General features: G+C 53.1%; 1 protein-coding gene across 2 annotated transcripts in view; it reads left to right on the top strand.

The window, feature by feature from the left end:
• EFCAB6 (EF-hand calcium binding domain 6) overlaps nucleotides 1–15,805 on the top strand; it is a 294,900-nt gene extending 279,095 nt beyond the window's left edge. For both annotated transcript variants that reach the window (XM_071219103.1, XM_023588220.2), the window contains 5 exons: nucleotides 3,465–3,665; nucleotides 7,010–7,178; nucleotides 11,458–11,642; nucleotides 14,493–14,642; nucleotides 15,425–15,805. In XM_071219103.1, the coding sequence (XP_071075204.1) occupies nucleotides 3,465–3,665; nucleotides 7,010–7,178; nucleotides 11,458–11,642; nucleotides 14,493–14,642; nucleotides 15,425–15,547 (828 nt within the window). In that variant the 3' untranslated portion in view covers nucleotides 15,548–15,805. The remainder of the gene's footprint in view (nucleotides 1–3,464; nucleotides 3,666–7,009; nucleotides 7,179–11,457; nucleotides 11,643–14,492; nucleotides 14,643–15,424) is intronic.
• The last annotated feature ends 761 nt before the right edge of the window (nucleotides 15,806–16,566 follow it).

The following is a 16,566-nucleotide window of genomic DNA, read 5'->3' as shown; positions in this document are numbered from 1 at the left end:
CTCTGCTGAAATCCCCTGTGGGTTCATGCAGTTCCCCACCTTTTCCACTAAATATTTTAGCATATTAATCAGAGCTGTTATAAAGTCCTTCTCTGGCAGTTCCCACACCCAGGTCATCTCCAAGTCTGGTTCTGTTGTTTGTTGTATCTCTTAGCAATAGATCAGATTTTTTCATGTGTGTGTGTGATTTTGTTTATTTCTGAATATCTGCATAATACAACAGCAGAGACTGTGGTACAAATAATGCTCGTGCCTGAGAACGGGCATAGCTCTTGTGTCAGTTCCTTACTGAGGGGGCTGAGTCCATCTAGTCACCGCTGAGCTGTGTTTGAGTTGTTGCTGCTGTCCTTACCCCCACTGTGTGCACTAATTCCTCCAGGTGAGGATTGCCATTAAGGTGTGCTTAGTGTGCTCAGTGTGGGATTGGGGGTACTGGAGGGTTTTTCTCAGTATTCCTACCCCACCCCCAGCTTTCAGCAGTGCCTACCCATCCACACCAGAGAGGGGTCTCTTCCCACACCCCTACTGTTTATTACTTGGTGCTAGACTCGTGAAGTGTGTGCAGGAGTTTCTTGCTATTCCTGGTCCAGCCTCCATTTTAGACAGGGCCTGACATTCCAACATTCCTGTCTCATCTCTGAGGGGGTCTTGGGCAGGACACAATTTCCGGCCTTTTCCCAGTGGTTTCTGACCTCTGCTCTGTATTGGTGCAGATCCCGGGCCCAAGACAGTCGGCCGCCTCTCCACAGGGGCAGGTGGCCCTTGCTTCTACCCTTCCCCAGAAGCAGGGGACCAGTGCTGGTTCCTGGGGGTTGGAAGGAGGGGTTCCTACCCCTATCCTAGAGGCAGAGGGTTTTCTTCTCTCTCTTCTCCAGCGACCCTGGAGATTGCTGCACTCCTCCAGGCCCCCAGTGGCTCAAGGCCTTTGCTTCCAACGTGAGAAGGGTCTGGAGAAATGGGCAGTGTTCCCCGCCCTGCCGGTCACCTCGGGGCAAGCCTGCACCACTGAGGGGCCTCTCTCCAGCCTCCTGGCTGCCCTGTCTTCTCGTGAGGTGAGCCCTGGTAGGGGTCTTTGGAGAAGAGCTTGAGAGGGAGTGTGAACTCTCTTCCTTCTGGTGCCCCCCACTTACCTACACTGATAAGCCACCCCACACTTGGTGTTTCTGAGAGCCACCATAACAGATGACCAGACACTGGGAGGCTGAAGACAGACATTTATGTCTCACAGTCCTGAAGGCCCGAAGTCCAAAGTCCGAAGTCAAAGTGTCGGCAGAGCCAGGCTCCCTCTGAAACCTGTAGAGAGAATCCTGCCTTGCCTCATCTCACTTCGGCCAGTTGCTGGCGATCCTTGGCATTCCTTGGCCTCTCAGCGCATCACTCCAGTCTTCTCAGGGCTGTCTTCTGTCCATGGGTGTCGGTGTGTCTGTCTCTTCTTATAAGGACCCCGGTCGTTGGATTGAGGGCACACCCTAGTCCAGTACGACCTCGTCTTCATGTGCCTCGTTACATTTGCAGAGACCCTATTTCCAAGTAAGATCACCTTCCCCCGTCCCAGGTGGGCACGACTCAGCCACAACACCTGGCCTTCAGGAACGTGCTGCAGCTGCTTTCTTCCCGTCTCTTCTGCGACAACCGCTGTCCTCCCACGCACTGCCAGCAGTAAGGGTTCACGGGTCTGGAATTCAGGCCCCTTAGGCCGCCTTGGCCTCAGCTCTCGGAGGGGTCCAGGAAAAGTTCTGGCCTTGTAGATTATTTGGCTCTTCCTTGTGGTTAGAATGGGGTGGCAAGGCGTTGTCCTGCAGCCTCCTCCTCCTCGTCCTGATCAGTGCGCTCGGAAGAGGGGTTAGGGCCTCCCTTGTGTCACTCTTTGTAAGGTTTTTATTCTTGAAGCGTTTTTTCCTTGGGTCAGATCAGCCTTATCTTCTGAGTCTTTGGAAGTTCAGCAGTTAACAGACATTCATCTGTGCAAGACCCTTTGCGAGATGCTGAACCCGGAGCGGCCCTTCAGGGAGCTTCCAGGCTGACGTGGGGAGGTGTGAGCTGGGGAGGGGCCGACAGGCAGCTCCTCTGGCCAGCGGCTGTGGACAGCTCTCTCCGCGGGCCAGCGGTGCCGGGCTGAGGGCCGTGGGTGGGTTACCCTACTGGGGGGTTGTGAGGTGGAGAGCCCGTGGTCACTGCCTCTCAGGGGCCTCTCACTTCCACTCCAAAAAACGGCTTCTCCTCGTTGTTCACGGTTAAACCACCGTGAATCCCCACACATGAGGAGATGGCACAACTGCACACGCAGCTGGCTCGATGTCAGTGTCCTGGCTTAATGAGACAGGGCCTTTGGGGGAAGCAGGAGAAGGCAACAGGCTCCCTCTCTGTATTATCCTTGTAACTTCCTGCGAATCCATAATTATCTCAAAAATTTTTTTTTAATTCAAGAATATTGTCCCAAACTAAACCATTTTGCCTTTTCAGCACCTAAAACATTCTCCCTCTTCTTTCTTACCCCTCCCTACTTCATGTCCAGGATTTCAAATAGACCTGGACATGGTGACTTGTAATTTGGAAAACCCCAGTGGAGACCCAGAAGCAAACTCAGTTTCTGGCAGAGCACAGTCCCTGGGGGAACTCGGGGCGGAAGGAAGGAAATGGAAGCGCGCCTTCCCTCGCCTCTGTGAAGGCTGCTGCTGCTGGCAGCTCGTGCTGAAGGCTGGGGCCTCCTTTGGGCTTCAGGGGCTATAAAAAAAATCAAATTGGAAGTAAGTTACCATTCTTCTTGCCTGCCTGAAAGCCCTCAAGTCATCAGAGTGGCTCATTTAGGATGCATTGAGTCATTTTGTTCTATCAGTGCGGCCGTGTGGTTTTGATACCGTCTGTGGCATCAGACAGTAACAACATAAAGCCGTAAAATTCTCTCCAGTTTTCCAAATGCCTCCCTTTTCATCTTGTGAGAAGACATTTTTTGCCCTTAGGGTGAAATAAATTGCTGATGCAAATACAGTGGCTGGGGGCCGCGTCACCCGTTGAGCTGTTTGCAGAACTCGGGTGTACCTGGAAAAATGAGAAATGGGCCTGGCTGGGGCTTCCCTGGGACGGAGGTGGGCTGGAGGTTTGATTTGCATTTTCCCCTAAAATGCTCTTATATACTGCAGCTCAGCCACTGTGACTAATGGCAAGATTTAATGGTCTTAAACTGCTCACTAAGGGCCCAATTCAATTAAAAAATGTCCTGCGGAAGCCATGAATAATCCTCTTGTCTTTGCTTTTCCAGTCTTCCAGAAGCTTCCACCGAGTGGAGACCAAATGAGTTTTTCCTTTTTTAATTTTGTTGACTCGGGCCCCGGACTCCTGCCAGTGCCTGAGCCCTTACCTGTCGCTGCCGCTCACTTGCTCTCGCCCCACTCCCCCCACGCTGCGTGGGCTTCGGTGGGGTTCTCACACTGACACGTGGGAAACGACTTCTGCTTCTTTGCCAGTTTGACAGACTCTGGAGCGAGATGCCAGTGGATGCCAGGGGGAGGCTGAAATACCAGGATTTCCTGACCAAGTTCAGCGCAGGGAAGGCAGAGACCCCGCCGGCTTCCAGCGACTCGGGCCGGGCCCAGAGGGGAAGCAGTGTGCCCCAACTCTCCGCCTGGGACTCCCAGGAAGGACCCAGGGCTCGGAGCCACCCCTGCGTGAGTGCTTGACCCGGCCACACCCCTGCTGCCTCGTGCCGGAGCTGGGGGCTTTCGGGTGGGCCCAAGGGTTTGCTCTGTGTGTGAGCAATGGACAAGGTGGGTGCCCATGGGGTAGGGGGCACATGGGACCAGATGTGAGGAAAAGGGTGGGAGAGAGTTGGGTGGACAGGAGTGTGGGGGAGACCACGGGGACCAAAGTGGGCGGGCAGGGGACGAGGGGGCCGCCCCAGGCCAGGAGGACGACACCTGCCCTGTGGTAAATAGCTCCGTGTGAGTGCCCAACTTGGCCCGGTGCCCAGACGTCAGTGTTATACCCATATTACAGTTGAAGAAACTGTAAAGGGATTCCTCCCCTCAGGTATGCATGGAGAACCCTGGTTTCAAACCAAGGCCTGTCTCCTGCACAGCCCTGACCCCCGGCGTCCCAGCCAGGGCCCCAGAGTGTCCTGACCCCTGGCATCCCAGCCTGGGCCACAGGGCACAGCCCTGACCCCTGGCATCCCAGCCTGAGCCACGGGGCACAGCCCTGACCCCTGGCATCCCGGCCTGAGCCACGGGGCACAGCCCTGACCCCTGGCATCCCAGCCTGGGCCACGGGGCACAGCCCTGACCCCTGGCATCCCGGCCTGGGCCACGGGGCACAGTCCTGACCCCTGGCATCCCGGCCTGGGCCACGGGACACAGCCCTGACCCCTGGCATCCCGGCCTGGGCCACGGGGCACAGCCCTGACCCCTGGCATCCCGGCCTGGGCCACAGGGCATCCTCTCCCTGGCACAGCCCAGTCCCCTGGGTGGGGCTGCCTGCCTGCCATAGAGAAAGGTCCCCAGCTTCCTGCAGCTCTTCCCTCACCTGCAGAAAGGAGTGACAGTGTCTCAGGGAAGAGTGGTTGAGAGAATTCAACACCATGCACAGGACAGAACATCCACCACACTGAGTGTGTGCTGAGCGCTGATTACCGACTCATCCATCCCTTCAGCACGCATGGATCGTGTGCCTCCTATGTGCTGGGTGTTTTCCAGAGCTGAGAATACCGCATGGACCTATTCCCTGCCCTCATGTGGTTTACAGCCTGGTTGGGGCTGCTGGGCAATGACCAGGAAACATCAGGGGTACTGAGTAGGTTAAAAAGCGGTAAGCAGAGCAGGGTGGAGAGCGTCAGGAGCTCACGTCCCAGCTCCTGCAGCCTGTGGCAAGGGGCAATGAAGGTTGCTAATGAGCCGACTGTAAGAGAGGGAGGTTAGCCTGGGTTATCTGGGTGGGCCCAGTGAAATCTCCCGGGCCCTTAAATGGGGACCAGGGTGGCAGGGGTGATGCTGTATGGGAAGGACTTGACCTGCTGTGGCTGCTTTGAAGACAGGAAGGGGCCATGAGCCCAGAAAGCAGACAAACCTCTGCAAGCTGGAAGAGGCCAGGCTAGAGCCTCCAGGAAGACACACAGCCCTGCCAAGACCCTGCTTTTAGCCCGTTTCAGACTTCTGCCCTCAAGAACCATGGGTTTTAGTTTGCTAAAAGCTGCTGGGAGCACCATACCAGAAATAGGTTGGCTTTTATAGTGGGAATTTGTTAGGTAAAAGCTTAGCGTTCCGAGGTTGGGGAAAATGTCCTAATCAAGGCAAAAGGCGAAGCTCTTTCGCCTAAGGCCAGCCGTTGGCCATCCTGGACTCTTGCAACGTGGCAAGGCGCAGTGGTGGCTCTGCCAGTCTCTGCTTTCTCCTCGAGGCTCACTTTTTCCCCGAGCTTGTCTGCGGGCCATCAGGCACTTGGCAGTGCCATTTGTCTCTCTCCTCTCCTCAGAGCCTCATTGCTTCAGTTTCATGCAACCCTGTCTATGGCTTTTCTCGCTCCCAGGTCCATTGATTTCAACTTCTGGAGGCTTCTTTCTGTCTCTGCCAATTTTTTCTGCATCTGCATTTTATTCCTCCATTTACAAAGGCCTCCAGTCAGAGGATTAAGACCCACCCTCGGCCATGCCCTACTGAAGTGATCTAATCAAAATGAAGATCTCTTAACTGAGTCTAATCAAAAGTTCCCACCTGCAATGGGTTTACAGGCACAGGAATGGATTAGCTCTAAGAACATGATCTTCTGGGATCCACCCTGCTGCAAACTGTCACACCATGAGAGAATGAATTTGTGTTGTTTTCAGCCAGTAAAGTTGTGACCATCTGCTACAGCCGCTGCAGGAAACCAATCAAGGCTCAAGGGCCCCGGGTAGGATTTGGCTTTTCTCCGAGGGGGAGTGGGGCCTTTGAAGTGTTTAGGCAGAAGAGCAACATGATCTGCCTTTTAAAAAGCCTCCTCTGTGGCTGTGTTGGAAAGAGACTGTGGGGTGGGGGCGTACAGAAGCACAGGGGCCAGGCAGAGGCAGAGACGGGGAGGACGTCCAGCCACCTCACAAGGGAGGCAGAGGGGGCCTGGATCGCGGTGGTGGAGGGGGAGCTGGTTCGAAGGAGTCAGGTTCTGGCTAAATCATCGAGGCAGAGCCAGCACAGTTCCCTGATGGGTTCGATGTGGGACTGAGAGGGAGGAAGACTAGCCAAGGAAGACGTGCACATCTGCATCCCGGACAACGAGAAGAAAGGACTTGTGACAGCAGAGGCTCAGATGGTGCAGAATTAGGGAGATGGGCCAGGGCTCCAACTGAGCGTGTTACGATTCGAGATAACCACATGTTGAGGAGATGGGTGCAGATGTAAGTCTGGCATTCGGGAGAAAAGTCTGAGCTGTGTCAAATTTGCTCCCTTGTTTTTATGGAAAATGTGATAAAACAAAGAGCAGCCTCGCTTCAGACTTGGTCCACATGGTTTCAAAATATCAGATACTCTGGGAGTGATCACAGGATTGAACGCTCCACACAAAGGCAAGTCAATTTCCTTCCTTTGATAGAATTCTTTCTCTGGTGAAAACAACATCATCCTCGCTTTCCCCATACATGCCAGTAATACATTCAAGTAGCATTTCTATATATTTGAACCTTAGCTATATATTTACTTCCAAAACTATACGAGCTATTATGATTTGGCACAAATATAACCCACCAATGAAAATAAAAATTAAATTGTAAAACTATCACATGTGTTTTATCTTGCATTTTATTTCTGAGATAGACCTCTTTAATTAAGGGACATAGAGGATGAAAATAAAGTGGGCTACAGGCAAAAATCCAGTAACACATCGATGGTTCATTCATCTAGAAAAGTCCCACCCCCATTCCCCACTTCCCCAACAACCAAAATTGTAAAATTTTGAACCTCACAGCCTGAGTCATATCTGGAATTTGGTATTATTACTTTCATTTTCAATGCAAATTAAAACACAGTTTTCTTTCCTCGCTCACTAGACTCCACCTGGCACAGCCCCCCGGCCAAGCACTCCGCCCTTGCAGAACTGCGAACCCATAGAGAACAAGCTCAGGAAGAAAATCCAGGGCTGTTGGCGAGAGCTCCTGAAGGAATGCAAAGGGAAGGATGCGAACAAGCAAGGGGAAGTCACCACGTCTGAGTTCCTGGGTGGGTGCTGTTCTGTCGCTGATGACACCTTATCACCTCCCCCTGGGCAGAAGTCCATACCCCCTGGGGAGGAGTGGGAGCCACGTAGCAGAAAGCCAGTGGAAGGTCTGGGCGGGGTGGCGGGCGAGTCGCCTCCCTGAACACAACCCCGAGGGACAGGACCTCCTGCCGCGCCATGGTCCACAGCCGAGCCAGGGCCACGGTGAAGTCGGCTCCCCCCACTCCTCCTGCTCTACTCGGGTTTCAGCTCCACCCAGGAGGCTTCCTGCAGGGTCCCTTTTTTAACCACATTCAAATATGTAATTCAGTGCTGTCAGTTATGTTCACGACGGCCACCGTCACTGCCATCCACCAAAACTGTTCCTCATCCCAAATAGGAACTCTGCATGGTGAGCCCTAACTCCCCACGCCCGACAGCGCAGGACTTCTTCTGACGTTTTGCTATTTCATCTTTGTTAAGTCTTATACCTTTTTTTGTCCCTAAATCTCCCATTAATGCCTACTTTCACATTTATTTGATTATTTGTATTGTGCCATACTGAGTCCCTTCTCATTTCTTTCTGGCTATATTTGTCACATAGTTTCCTTGTGATTACAGTAGAGTTGAAATTTAACATCTTAAATATATAACAATCATATTCAATTTGATACCAACTTGACTTCAATAACATACATACACATTTCCTTTATTCCTCCGTGCCCCCCCCACCTTTTTTTTATAGTTGTTACAAATTGTTTCTTTGTACATTGCATTTCCAAAACCATAGACTTATCATTACTTTTTATGCATTTGCATTTTAGCACCTGTAGGAAGTAAGAAGAGGCGTTACATAACAAAAATACCATACAATAACACTGGCATCTGCAATTACCCAATGGTTACCTTTATCAGAGATCTTTATTTCTTTATGCTGCTTTGAACCACTGCCTCATGTCCTTTCCTTTCAGTCTGAAGAATTCCCTTTTGCATTGCTTATAGAGCAGGTCTAGTGGTGATGAGCTAGAGCTTTTTGTTTATTTGGGAATGTCTTAATCTCTCCCTCATTTTTGAAAGAAAGCCTCCCCAGACATAAGATTTGTGCTTGGTAATTATTTTCTTTCAGCACTTTAAGTATTTCAACCCACTGCCTTCTTACCTCTGTGGTTTCTGATGAGAAATTGACATTCAGTCTAATTGGGATTCCCTCATACATAACCCATTGCTTTTCTCCCGCAGCTTTCAGAACTCTCTCCCTGTCCCTTCATCTGACAGTTTGAGCCATATGTGACAGGGTACATTTCTCTTCAAATTTATACTGTTTGGTGTTCTCTGGGCTTCTTGAATGTGCATATTCACATCTTTTGCCAAGTTTGGGAATTTTTCTATCATTATTTCCTTGAATAGTCCTTCTGTCCCTTCTCTTTCTTCTCCTTCTGGAACCCCCAAAATGCATATATTGGTGTCCTTAATGGTGTCTTAGAGGTCTCAGACTATTTTCATTTTTTCTAATTCTTTTTTTTTTCCTGCTCCTCAGCCTGACTCATTTCCATTGCCTTGACTTCGAGTTTGCTAATTCTTTCTTCTGCCAGTTCCAATCTGCTCCTGAAACCCTCCACGGAATTTTTCATTTCAGTTATTGTGCTCTTCTACTATAGTAGTTCTGGTTGGTTCCCTTTTAAAATTTCTGTTTTTTTATTGAGATTCTCATATTGTTCATTCACTGTTTTCCTGATATTCTTTAGTTCTTTCTCTGTAATTTTCTTCATTTCCTTGAGCATATTGAGGCTCATTTTTTTTAAGGCAGTACCAGGGATTGAACATGGGAAGCAGGCAGTCAACCACCGAGCTACACCCACACCACAAGATGACTTTTTTAAAGTCCTTGTTTCATTTGTCCATAGTATGATTTTTCATTGATTTTTCAGGATTTCTATCCTCTTCCTTTGGATGGGCCATCATTTCCTGTTTCTTTGTTGTGATCTTCTTTGGCACACTGTTCATTTTAAAATGTTAGCTCCAGGATTATTCCCTGAGATGTCTGTTTCTTGAGTTTACATCCAACTGGTGATACAACAGAGATTTTCCTGAGTACCAAAAGACACCTTCCACAGTCTTTGCAAATTGGCTCTGCGTTGGCTGGTGCTGTCCTTCAGAGTTCATCCCTCCTATCAAGGAGGTCCCCCAAGGAGAATGCAGAGTGCAGGGTCCTCCCTGCCTCTCCTGGGCCTGGGTCTTGTCCTAGACTTGTGTTTGCTAGTGGTCTTAGGAGCTCCCCTGATACAGGGTTTGAGTGCCCCCTCTACCTCCCAGGAGACAGACCTTCTCCCTCTCCTGGTTGTTCCACTGCTGGACTTAAATAAAACAGGTAAGCCTTTGCCCGGCCCATTCTCCTCAGCTGCTTCTTACAGTTTTCCTTGTCTCAAGCTACTTTTGCCTGGAGCACAAATTTTGCGAGGGGACATGACAGGGAGGATTTCCAGCCAGAACAAGGTGAGGGACTCACAAAGGGAGCACCAGCCAGTTCCAAACTGCCCTGAGGAGGGTAAAAGGAGGGTCCAGACAGGGAGGCAGGAGCTTCTCCCAGGGTTCCCCAAAGCTGCGCTTTCTTGACTCGGCACCTGCCCTTCAGCTACCCCGCGCTGCTCTGAAGAATCGCACTAAGTGTCCTCTGCCTCCTTTTTGCAGGATGGTAAGAGCAGTGGCTGCTTTCAGAGCCAAGTCCCCAGCGACCCAAAGTAGCTAATCGAAAACAGTGATCAGTCATCACACCATGTCCTCTTCCCAGTCTTGGCAATTAGACTGAGGACCTCTCTGCACCAGGGACTGGGCCCCACTTCTCCCTGGATGCTGCACAGTGTTCTTCTGGACTCTGGAGTTTTAAAATTGTTGATTCAGCTAGTGTCTGCCTGCTTAGCGGGTGGAGGGACTGATTCCTGGAGCTTCTTACTCCACCATCTTCCCACAATCCTCTAGTTCAGTCTTCTGATTTTGTGCATGGTCAATCAAAACTTTAGTTATTTTCATTATCAATATTGTTGGGTTTTTTCAAACCATGAACTCATTTAAGCCTCCAATCCATTATTCTGATAGGCTTGTGAGACTTCAGCAGTGCCCTGGCAATTCAGTACTGTAACAGAAAGCATTATGGATTGACTTTCAAAAGCCATCGTGTAGTTTGAGGTCACTGCTGATGGCCTCCTGCAAGGTGGAATAGTTCAAGTCCCACCTGCTACCCCAGCCATGGCCTGGGTGGCAGCATCTTCTACTGCTTTCCTCTATGCGAGGGCAAAGAAACCGATCTTTGTACTTTGCATGGCAGCACCTCTCAGCCTTCATGTGGTTTGAGGGTATCACTGCTATGAAGTCCTCTTGCATTAACTTGCTTCATTAGCCTCAAAAATTAAAGTAGTATTCTGCTCAACACTTGGCTGCTTTCAGGATATCAGATCAAAATCTCAATCTATGAAATTCAAGAAACTAAAATCTCATCCCATCTTAGTCCTATTCAATTATGAGTTATCATTCCAGAAAAAGATGCCTTTATAAGTAGTAAAAGAATTCAACAAGAGTACAAAGTGTGGTGTGTGTATTGATACTCTAACTTAAGGTATGCCACCCTCCTGGCAGCCTGGCAGACTCGCTGACCCATCCCTTGTCCAACTCACATCAACAAAATCATAATCAAAAAGGCAGACTCCAGCCTGGGAATTGCCCGGCAGTTGTCTCATGGGGGACCCCCATGTACCCCAGAACATGAGTTTTGCATATTTCATGTTGTCATTGGAATGAAAATTCTAAACGTGTAAGTTCACAGTCTAATATACTCTCAAAAACATCTTCAAAACCCCACAGGAAAACGCTTTTTCAGAAGGCCAAGTGGGAATTCCTCAGGGAGGCTTTCGGGGCTCCCCAAGGCCCAGCCCCTGCCAGGCTCATGGCCAAGAACGCGGGTCGTTCTGCTATGCCCCTCGCGTGCCGAGCGGGCTCTGCTCAGGGCCTCCTGTCCCATGGGAAGAGCCGCTTCCTTCCTCACGCCCACCTGCTCTGTAGGTCACAGCTCCCACGGCGTTCTGATCACCGCCCAGCTGGGTGGCGCGGGCGGGGCAGGGCGTGGGTCACCCTCCTCCCCTGTTTCCATACCTGGTCTTCCACCTACCACGAGCCTGTTGATCTAGAGCCGACACAGGGCCTGACCCAGAGAAAGAGCCTCAGCAAACGTCGACTGGATGAACGAATGAACAGGAGGAAGAACGAGTGGACAAGTCACCACCCATTGAACTTTTTTTTTTTTTTTTTTAGCCCTTGTGGAGAAATTCCACCTGGACATAAGCAAAGAGGAGTGTCAGCAGCTCATTGTAAAGTATGACTTAAAGAACAACGGTAAATTTGCTTATTGTGACTTCATTCAGAGCTGTGTCCTGCTGCTAAAAGCCAAAGACACCTCCCTGATGCAGAGACTGCGAATTCAGAATATACACAAGATGGTACGTGAGTCGTTCTCAGACAGCACTTGGGCCTGGGGGTAAAAGCGTCTCATCTCACTTCATTGCAAATGGGGTCATCTCGCTTCATCCGGACAGGTGATGGGCTCAGGGCCTCCAGGCGACGGCCACTGGCAGGGCCAGCCTGGTTCCACTGCTGGGGGCTCCCTGGGCCTCAGTTCACTCCTCTATGGGATGTCCCCAGCCTCCCTGCCACCTCCCCATGGACTCCTGCTCACATCTCTGTCTGCACACAGTATCTGTCCAGTTAACACTCCATCGCCCCATTTGCGTCATTACTTAAACCCTTGGACAAGCGCCAGGCAGGTGTTCTGGTGAGCACGAGCCCAGCAGAGGCTGTGGAATGGGGGTCCACGGCCCCCGCTCGGTGCATCTGGAGCGTGTGCCTGGGTCTCTGCCAGGATTTCAGAGCACAGATAATGGCTCAGATATTTACTATTTTTGAAAATCATTCACAGATTTCCTTTTTCTCCTTCTGGAACCCTGCAAGGGTTTGGGGAGCCCAGACTGGGATCCATAGACTGGACCCCTAGTTCTTAAACGAACTCGTACACGGCGCACACACCTGATCACCACGGGCCCCTTCAAAGCACCCGCGAACAGCCATGTGCCGCACCGTCAAGTGCAGTGCCAACCGCTCACACCATAAGGTGCAGAGGAAAAGGCAAAGCGGGGAGAATGCTGGCAAGGTTAAACGTTTTTAACAGAAGCATAAACGTGCCTGCATCTGACAGCCGTGGATGGGAACAGACCCTTGTCCCTGGGTGGGGGGGCAGGCTGGAGTCTAGCATCAGCCTTTGCTGAAACTGCACCCACAGTGCATCGTCTACAATTTTCTTTTTCTGTTTCTTTGAAAAAGAATGACACCCTACAGACCCTTGAATGACAACTCAAGTGCACTGTTCCCCCTGAGGTGGCCTTTTATTCTCTCTCGTGTGTGCCTTTATGGTCCCTCGCCCTGGTTCAACCACAGGGCTTCCGCTGACTCACCTTGAGTCTTTCCAAAACATGAAACAAAGCATTGCTTTCTTTTCGTGCTCACATTCCATCCAATTCATGAAACATTTAGAAGTAAGCCTAAGTGAATTCAATAGCGGGTCCAGCTGGCGTTATCTACGTCGGGTCAATTCCAGTCACCTGACACCTCCACCGGAGGAGCCAGCCCTGAGGGGGCCCCAGCCCACCCAGCCGGAGCACAGCCCGCCCAGCAGTGCTCAGGGTAACTGGGGGGGAGGACAGGCTCATCATCAGCCATCCCACAGCGTCCTCGTGGAAAGCTTCTACGGGGCGTGATCCATCATTTGTGCAAAAACACGTGCCGTCTCGGTGTAGTCTCCAGTTTTAGAACAGCAGGCGCAAGTGTGGGAGGCTTCGGCCAAGCTTCAGGAAGAAAACTTCAAGCAAAGCCAGTCCTGCCCAGCCAGGGTTGCTGCCAGTGGAGGAAAGGCTGCTGCTGCGTCTTGGGCTGTGTGGGCCGGCCGGGACCAGTGGGAGAACCAGGGAGCTGTGCGGCCCGGCAGTCCCTGCGCCTCTGGCCTGCCCCGCCTCTCTGGGGCACAGTTTCTCCTTCTGCAAATGAGGGGCAGGGTCTGCCAAGCATGACCGGGATGGCCTCGGGGGCCCCTGCTGGGGTCCCCCTTCCAAGCCTCCTCTGCTGGGGTCGCAGGGCTGTCTCCCAGGGCGGCAACCACGTCGAGCCTCTGCAGACCCGGCCCAGGCGCCCCCAGCTCCGGTTTCATTCACCCGGTTCCGCCTCCTTCACACCCCCGGATCCTGCCTCACGCGTTCCTTCTCCGTGTCGCAGTCCTCGTCCCCTCAGCCACATGTGCCCTGGCTGCCAAGCCCCGCAAGGCACAGTGGGGAGCCAGGTCCAGCGCCCCGTGCAGGGGCTAAAGGGGGAGCGTCTCATCGCCCGGCAGGTGCCACTGCCTCCTCTGACACCAGGGGCGTCACTTGGGAAGCGAGCTTGGGTGCTGCGGTGGCTGTTGGGCCCAGAGCGGGATTTCTGGATAGACCTGGTGCTCAGGGCTAGGCCGGGAGCCCTCCTCAAGCCACGGTGGCGAGGGGAGAGGAGCGGGCCATCGCTGACGGGGTAAATTGGCAGCGCCCAAGCCATGGGGTAGCTTGAGTTTCCATCATAGGTGCTAAATGAAGTAAAAATTGAAAGCAATTTGATTCTGTGCTAATTTGTTTAATGTAGTGCCACATTAAAATTAAACTTTCCCGAAATGTGTTACACATTACTGCCTACAGTTCACCTCTGTGGTGTGCAGACATGTGCTGGGGCTAAATCATGCTAAAATATCTCGTTTTCAATCTAATAAGTACCTAAATGAAATAATCACAGTGTAGTGTACTGTCTAATTACTAGATATAATTACAACCTCGTGATTTTTTTAAAGCTCTTCATTATCATAAACTACTAGAAGACCCAAACTGAAATCTTTTTTCCTCAAATTCTTCTGACATCGCCGGGTGTCTCCCTGGCCCCTCCCTGCCCTGGGAGGGCGCCTGCCACCTTGGGTTAGAGTCGCTCAGAGCCTGAGTCAAGGGTCAGTCCTCACCTTGCCACTTCGCCTCCCTGGGCCTCGGTTTCCCAGGCCATACAGTGCGGGTGAGGGGACCGCCCCTTGGGGAGGTCGTGGAGATGGTGCTTTTAAACAGCCCGCAGAGGGACCTGTGAAGACCTTGCTGGGATGGTGAGCTCCCGCAGATGCACTTCCGGAAGCAGCCGGGCGGCGGATGGGCCCAGAGGAGGGGCCGCCGGCCGCCCGCCCCGTCCTTGCCACGCGAAAGCTCCTTTCTCACCTCCTGTTGCGTTTCGTTTTTTAGAAAGAAGCTGGCGCTGAGACTTCCTCCTTTTACTCGGCTTTGCTGCGTATTCAGCCCAAAATCATGCACTGCTGGAGGCCGATGCGGCGCACGTTCAAAACCTACGACGAGGGCGGAACGGGGTTTTTAAACGTGGCCGATTTCAGGAAGGTGAGCGCACCGCGTGGGCATCAGCCAAGCGGGGCGGCCAGCGGCCTGTCCCTGTTCCAGGCTGCAGAGGGAAAAGGAGAGAGGGGCGCGCCCCTGCTCTTTGGAGAGGCCTTCCAGAGGCCCCACGTAACATTCGCATGTGCGTTTCACTGGCCGAGCAAAGTCACGTGCCTTTCCTAGCTGCAAAAGAAGCGGGAAACGGCCCCTTTTTGCTGGACTTACCGCAGCCTGGAAGAAAGCCAGGGACGTGGGTACTGGGTGGGCGGCTTGCAGCTCCTGCCGCACGCTGTGTGGCTGCCAAACCACGATCCCCGGCACCTCGCTCCCTGCCCCTGCGCGTCCTGCCCTCCTCCTGCTGGGCCACACCCCAAAGCCTCCCCACGCCCGATGTTCAAGCTCCGTGGACTGTGTCTCCCTCCAGTCCTTTCCTCTCTGCCCACCCGGCTTGTCGGGATGTGACCAGCGTCCGCCTCCCGTCAGGAGGGTGAAGTTTATCAGCCTGCTGTTCTGGGGGGGCGGGGGCAACCGTCAGCCCCTTCCACGTGCCCTGGAATTGCCGCCTCTTCCCGCTTCACACTCGCCGTGCGCACGGGGCTGCGTGAGGCCGTGCCCTGTTCAGGCCGGAGATGCTGAGAGCAGAGAACGGCGGTGTGAGAGCGGCCTCGGAGGTGGCATCTGCAGGGCTCGGGCAGGGAGGGGAGCGGGCGTGGGGGGGCCCCGCCCCTCTGGCAGCACCCCCACCACAGTGTCACAGGCCCCAGTGGCTCCTCTCTGTCTTCCAGGTCCTGAGGCAGTACAGCGTCAACCTCTCCGAGGAGGAGTTCTTCCATATTCTCGAGTATTACGATAAGACGCTCTCCTCAAAAATATCCTACAACGACTTCCTGCGGGCGTTCCTCCAGTAAGCGTCGGCTGTGCCCAGCAAGGACGGACTGGGGGCCAAGGGTCTGTCCTCAAGACTAATAAAATCCAAAATTCAGGGTTGAATGAATTTTCCAAAGTATCTCCAGAAACAAAGCCCAAACCCAGGCCACGCCCTGTGCCCCCTCCCCCTGGCCACGAGGCCCGGCTCAGTGCTGGCCTGGCCTAAGGCCACCTGGCTGGGCCTGGGACACCCCTCATGCCTTAGTCTCAGCAAATAAAAAAGTCTTTGCGGGAACGATTCTTGAGACCACAAAAACCATCAGTGATAAAACACTTAAAACCTCAGAATTTGGGAGGTTTCATTTGTAGCGGTGGCACCCTTGGCACCGTCACCTGAGTGGCACCCCCTTGGGTCCTTTGTCCTTCAATCTGGACCAGAGGTGGCACTTGTACCCCCCGCTGTGCCCGTCGGTGTGGCCGTGTCTCTGCTCCTGGAAGCACCCGCCCGGCTGGCCTCGTGCCCGTGGACCTCTGCTGGGCACAGCCCCTCCAGCCTGGCCTCACCACCCCGGGTGCTGGGGCGCGCTGGCCGCTGAATGGACCCACCCACCAGTGGCTGTTTCAAGAGGGACCTTTCTTGGAAATGACAGGGTTCGACAAGCTGGGAGAGGATGTTCTGAAACCCCTGCTCTCCTCCTGTGGGGAAGCTGTGGGAGAACGGTGCGGGCAGGAGAGCAGTCTCGGCCTCCTCGCAGGTTCTGGAAGGAACTGGGAGGGGCAGGCTGCCCTTGAGCTGTTAGTCAGGGAGAGGCAGTGAAAAGCCCCTTCCCACCCACCCCCCGGCCCACGCCAGGCCTCCCCAGGCCCTGAGAGTGGAGGCACCCCTGGCTCCGAGCTCGGCCCCAGACCACAGTGGCCAAGGCTGCTGAGCCACGCTCCCGCCCTGCCCCCTGCAGGGCACCCACTAGGCTCAGCTCCAGTGAGCCAGGTTCTCCCCGTGAGGCCGGCACTGGAACCACCGGGCGCCCAGCTCACAGCGCCGGCCTCAGGCCTCGGTTCC

This window comes from Dasypus novemcinctus, chromosome 12 (genome assembly GCF_030445035.2).
Source record: "Dasypus novemcinctus isolate mDasNov1 chromosome 12, mDasNov1.1.hap2, whole genome shotgun sequence".
Taxonomy (NCBI): domain Eukaryota; kingdom Metazoa; phylum Chordata; class Mammalia; order Cingulata; family Dasypodidae; genus Dasypus; species Dasypus novemcinctus.
Note: the sequence above shows the minus strand (reverse complement) of the source record. Positions and strands in the feature narration are given on the sequence as shown.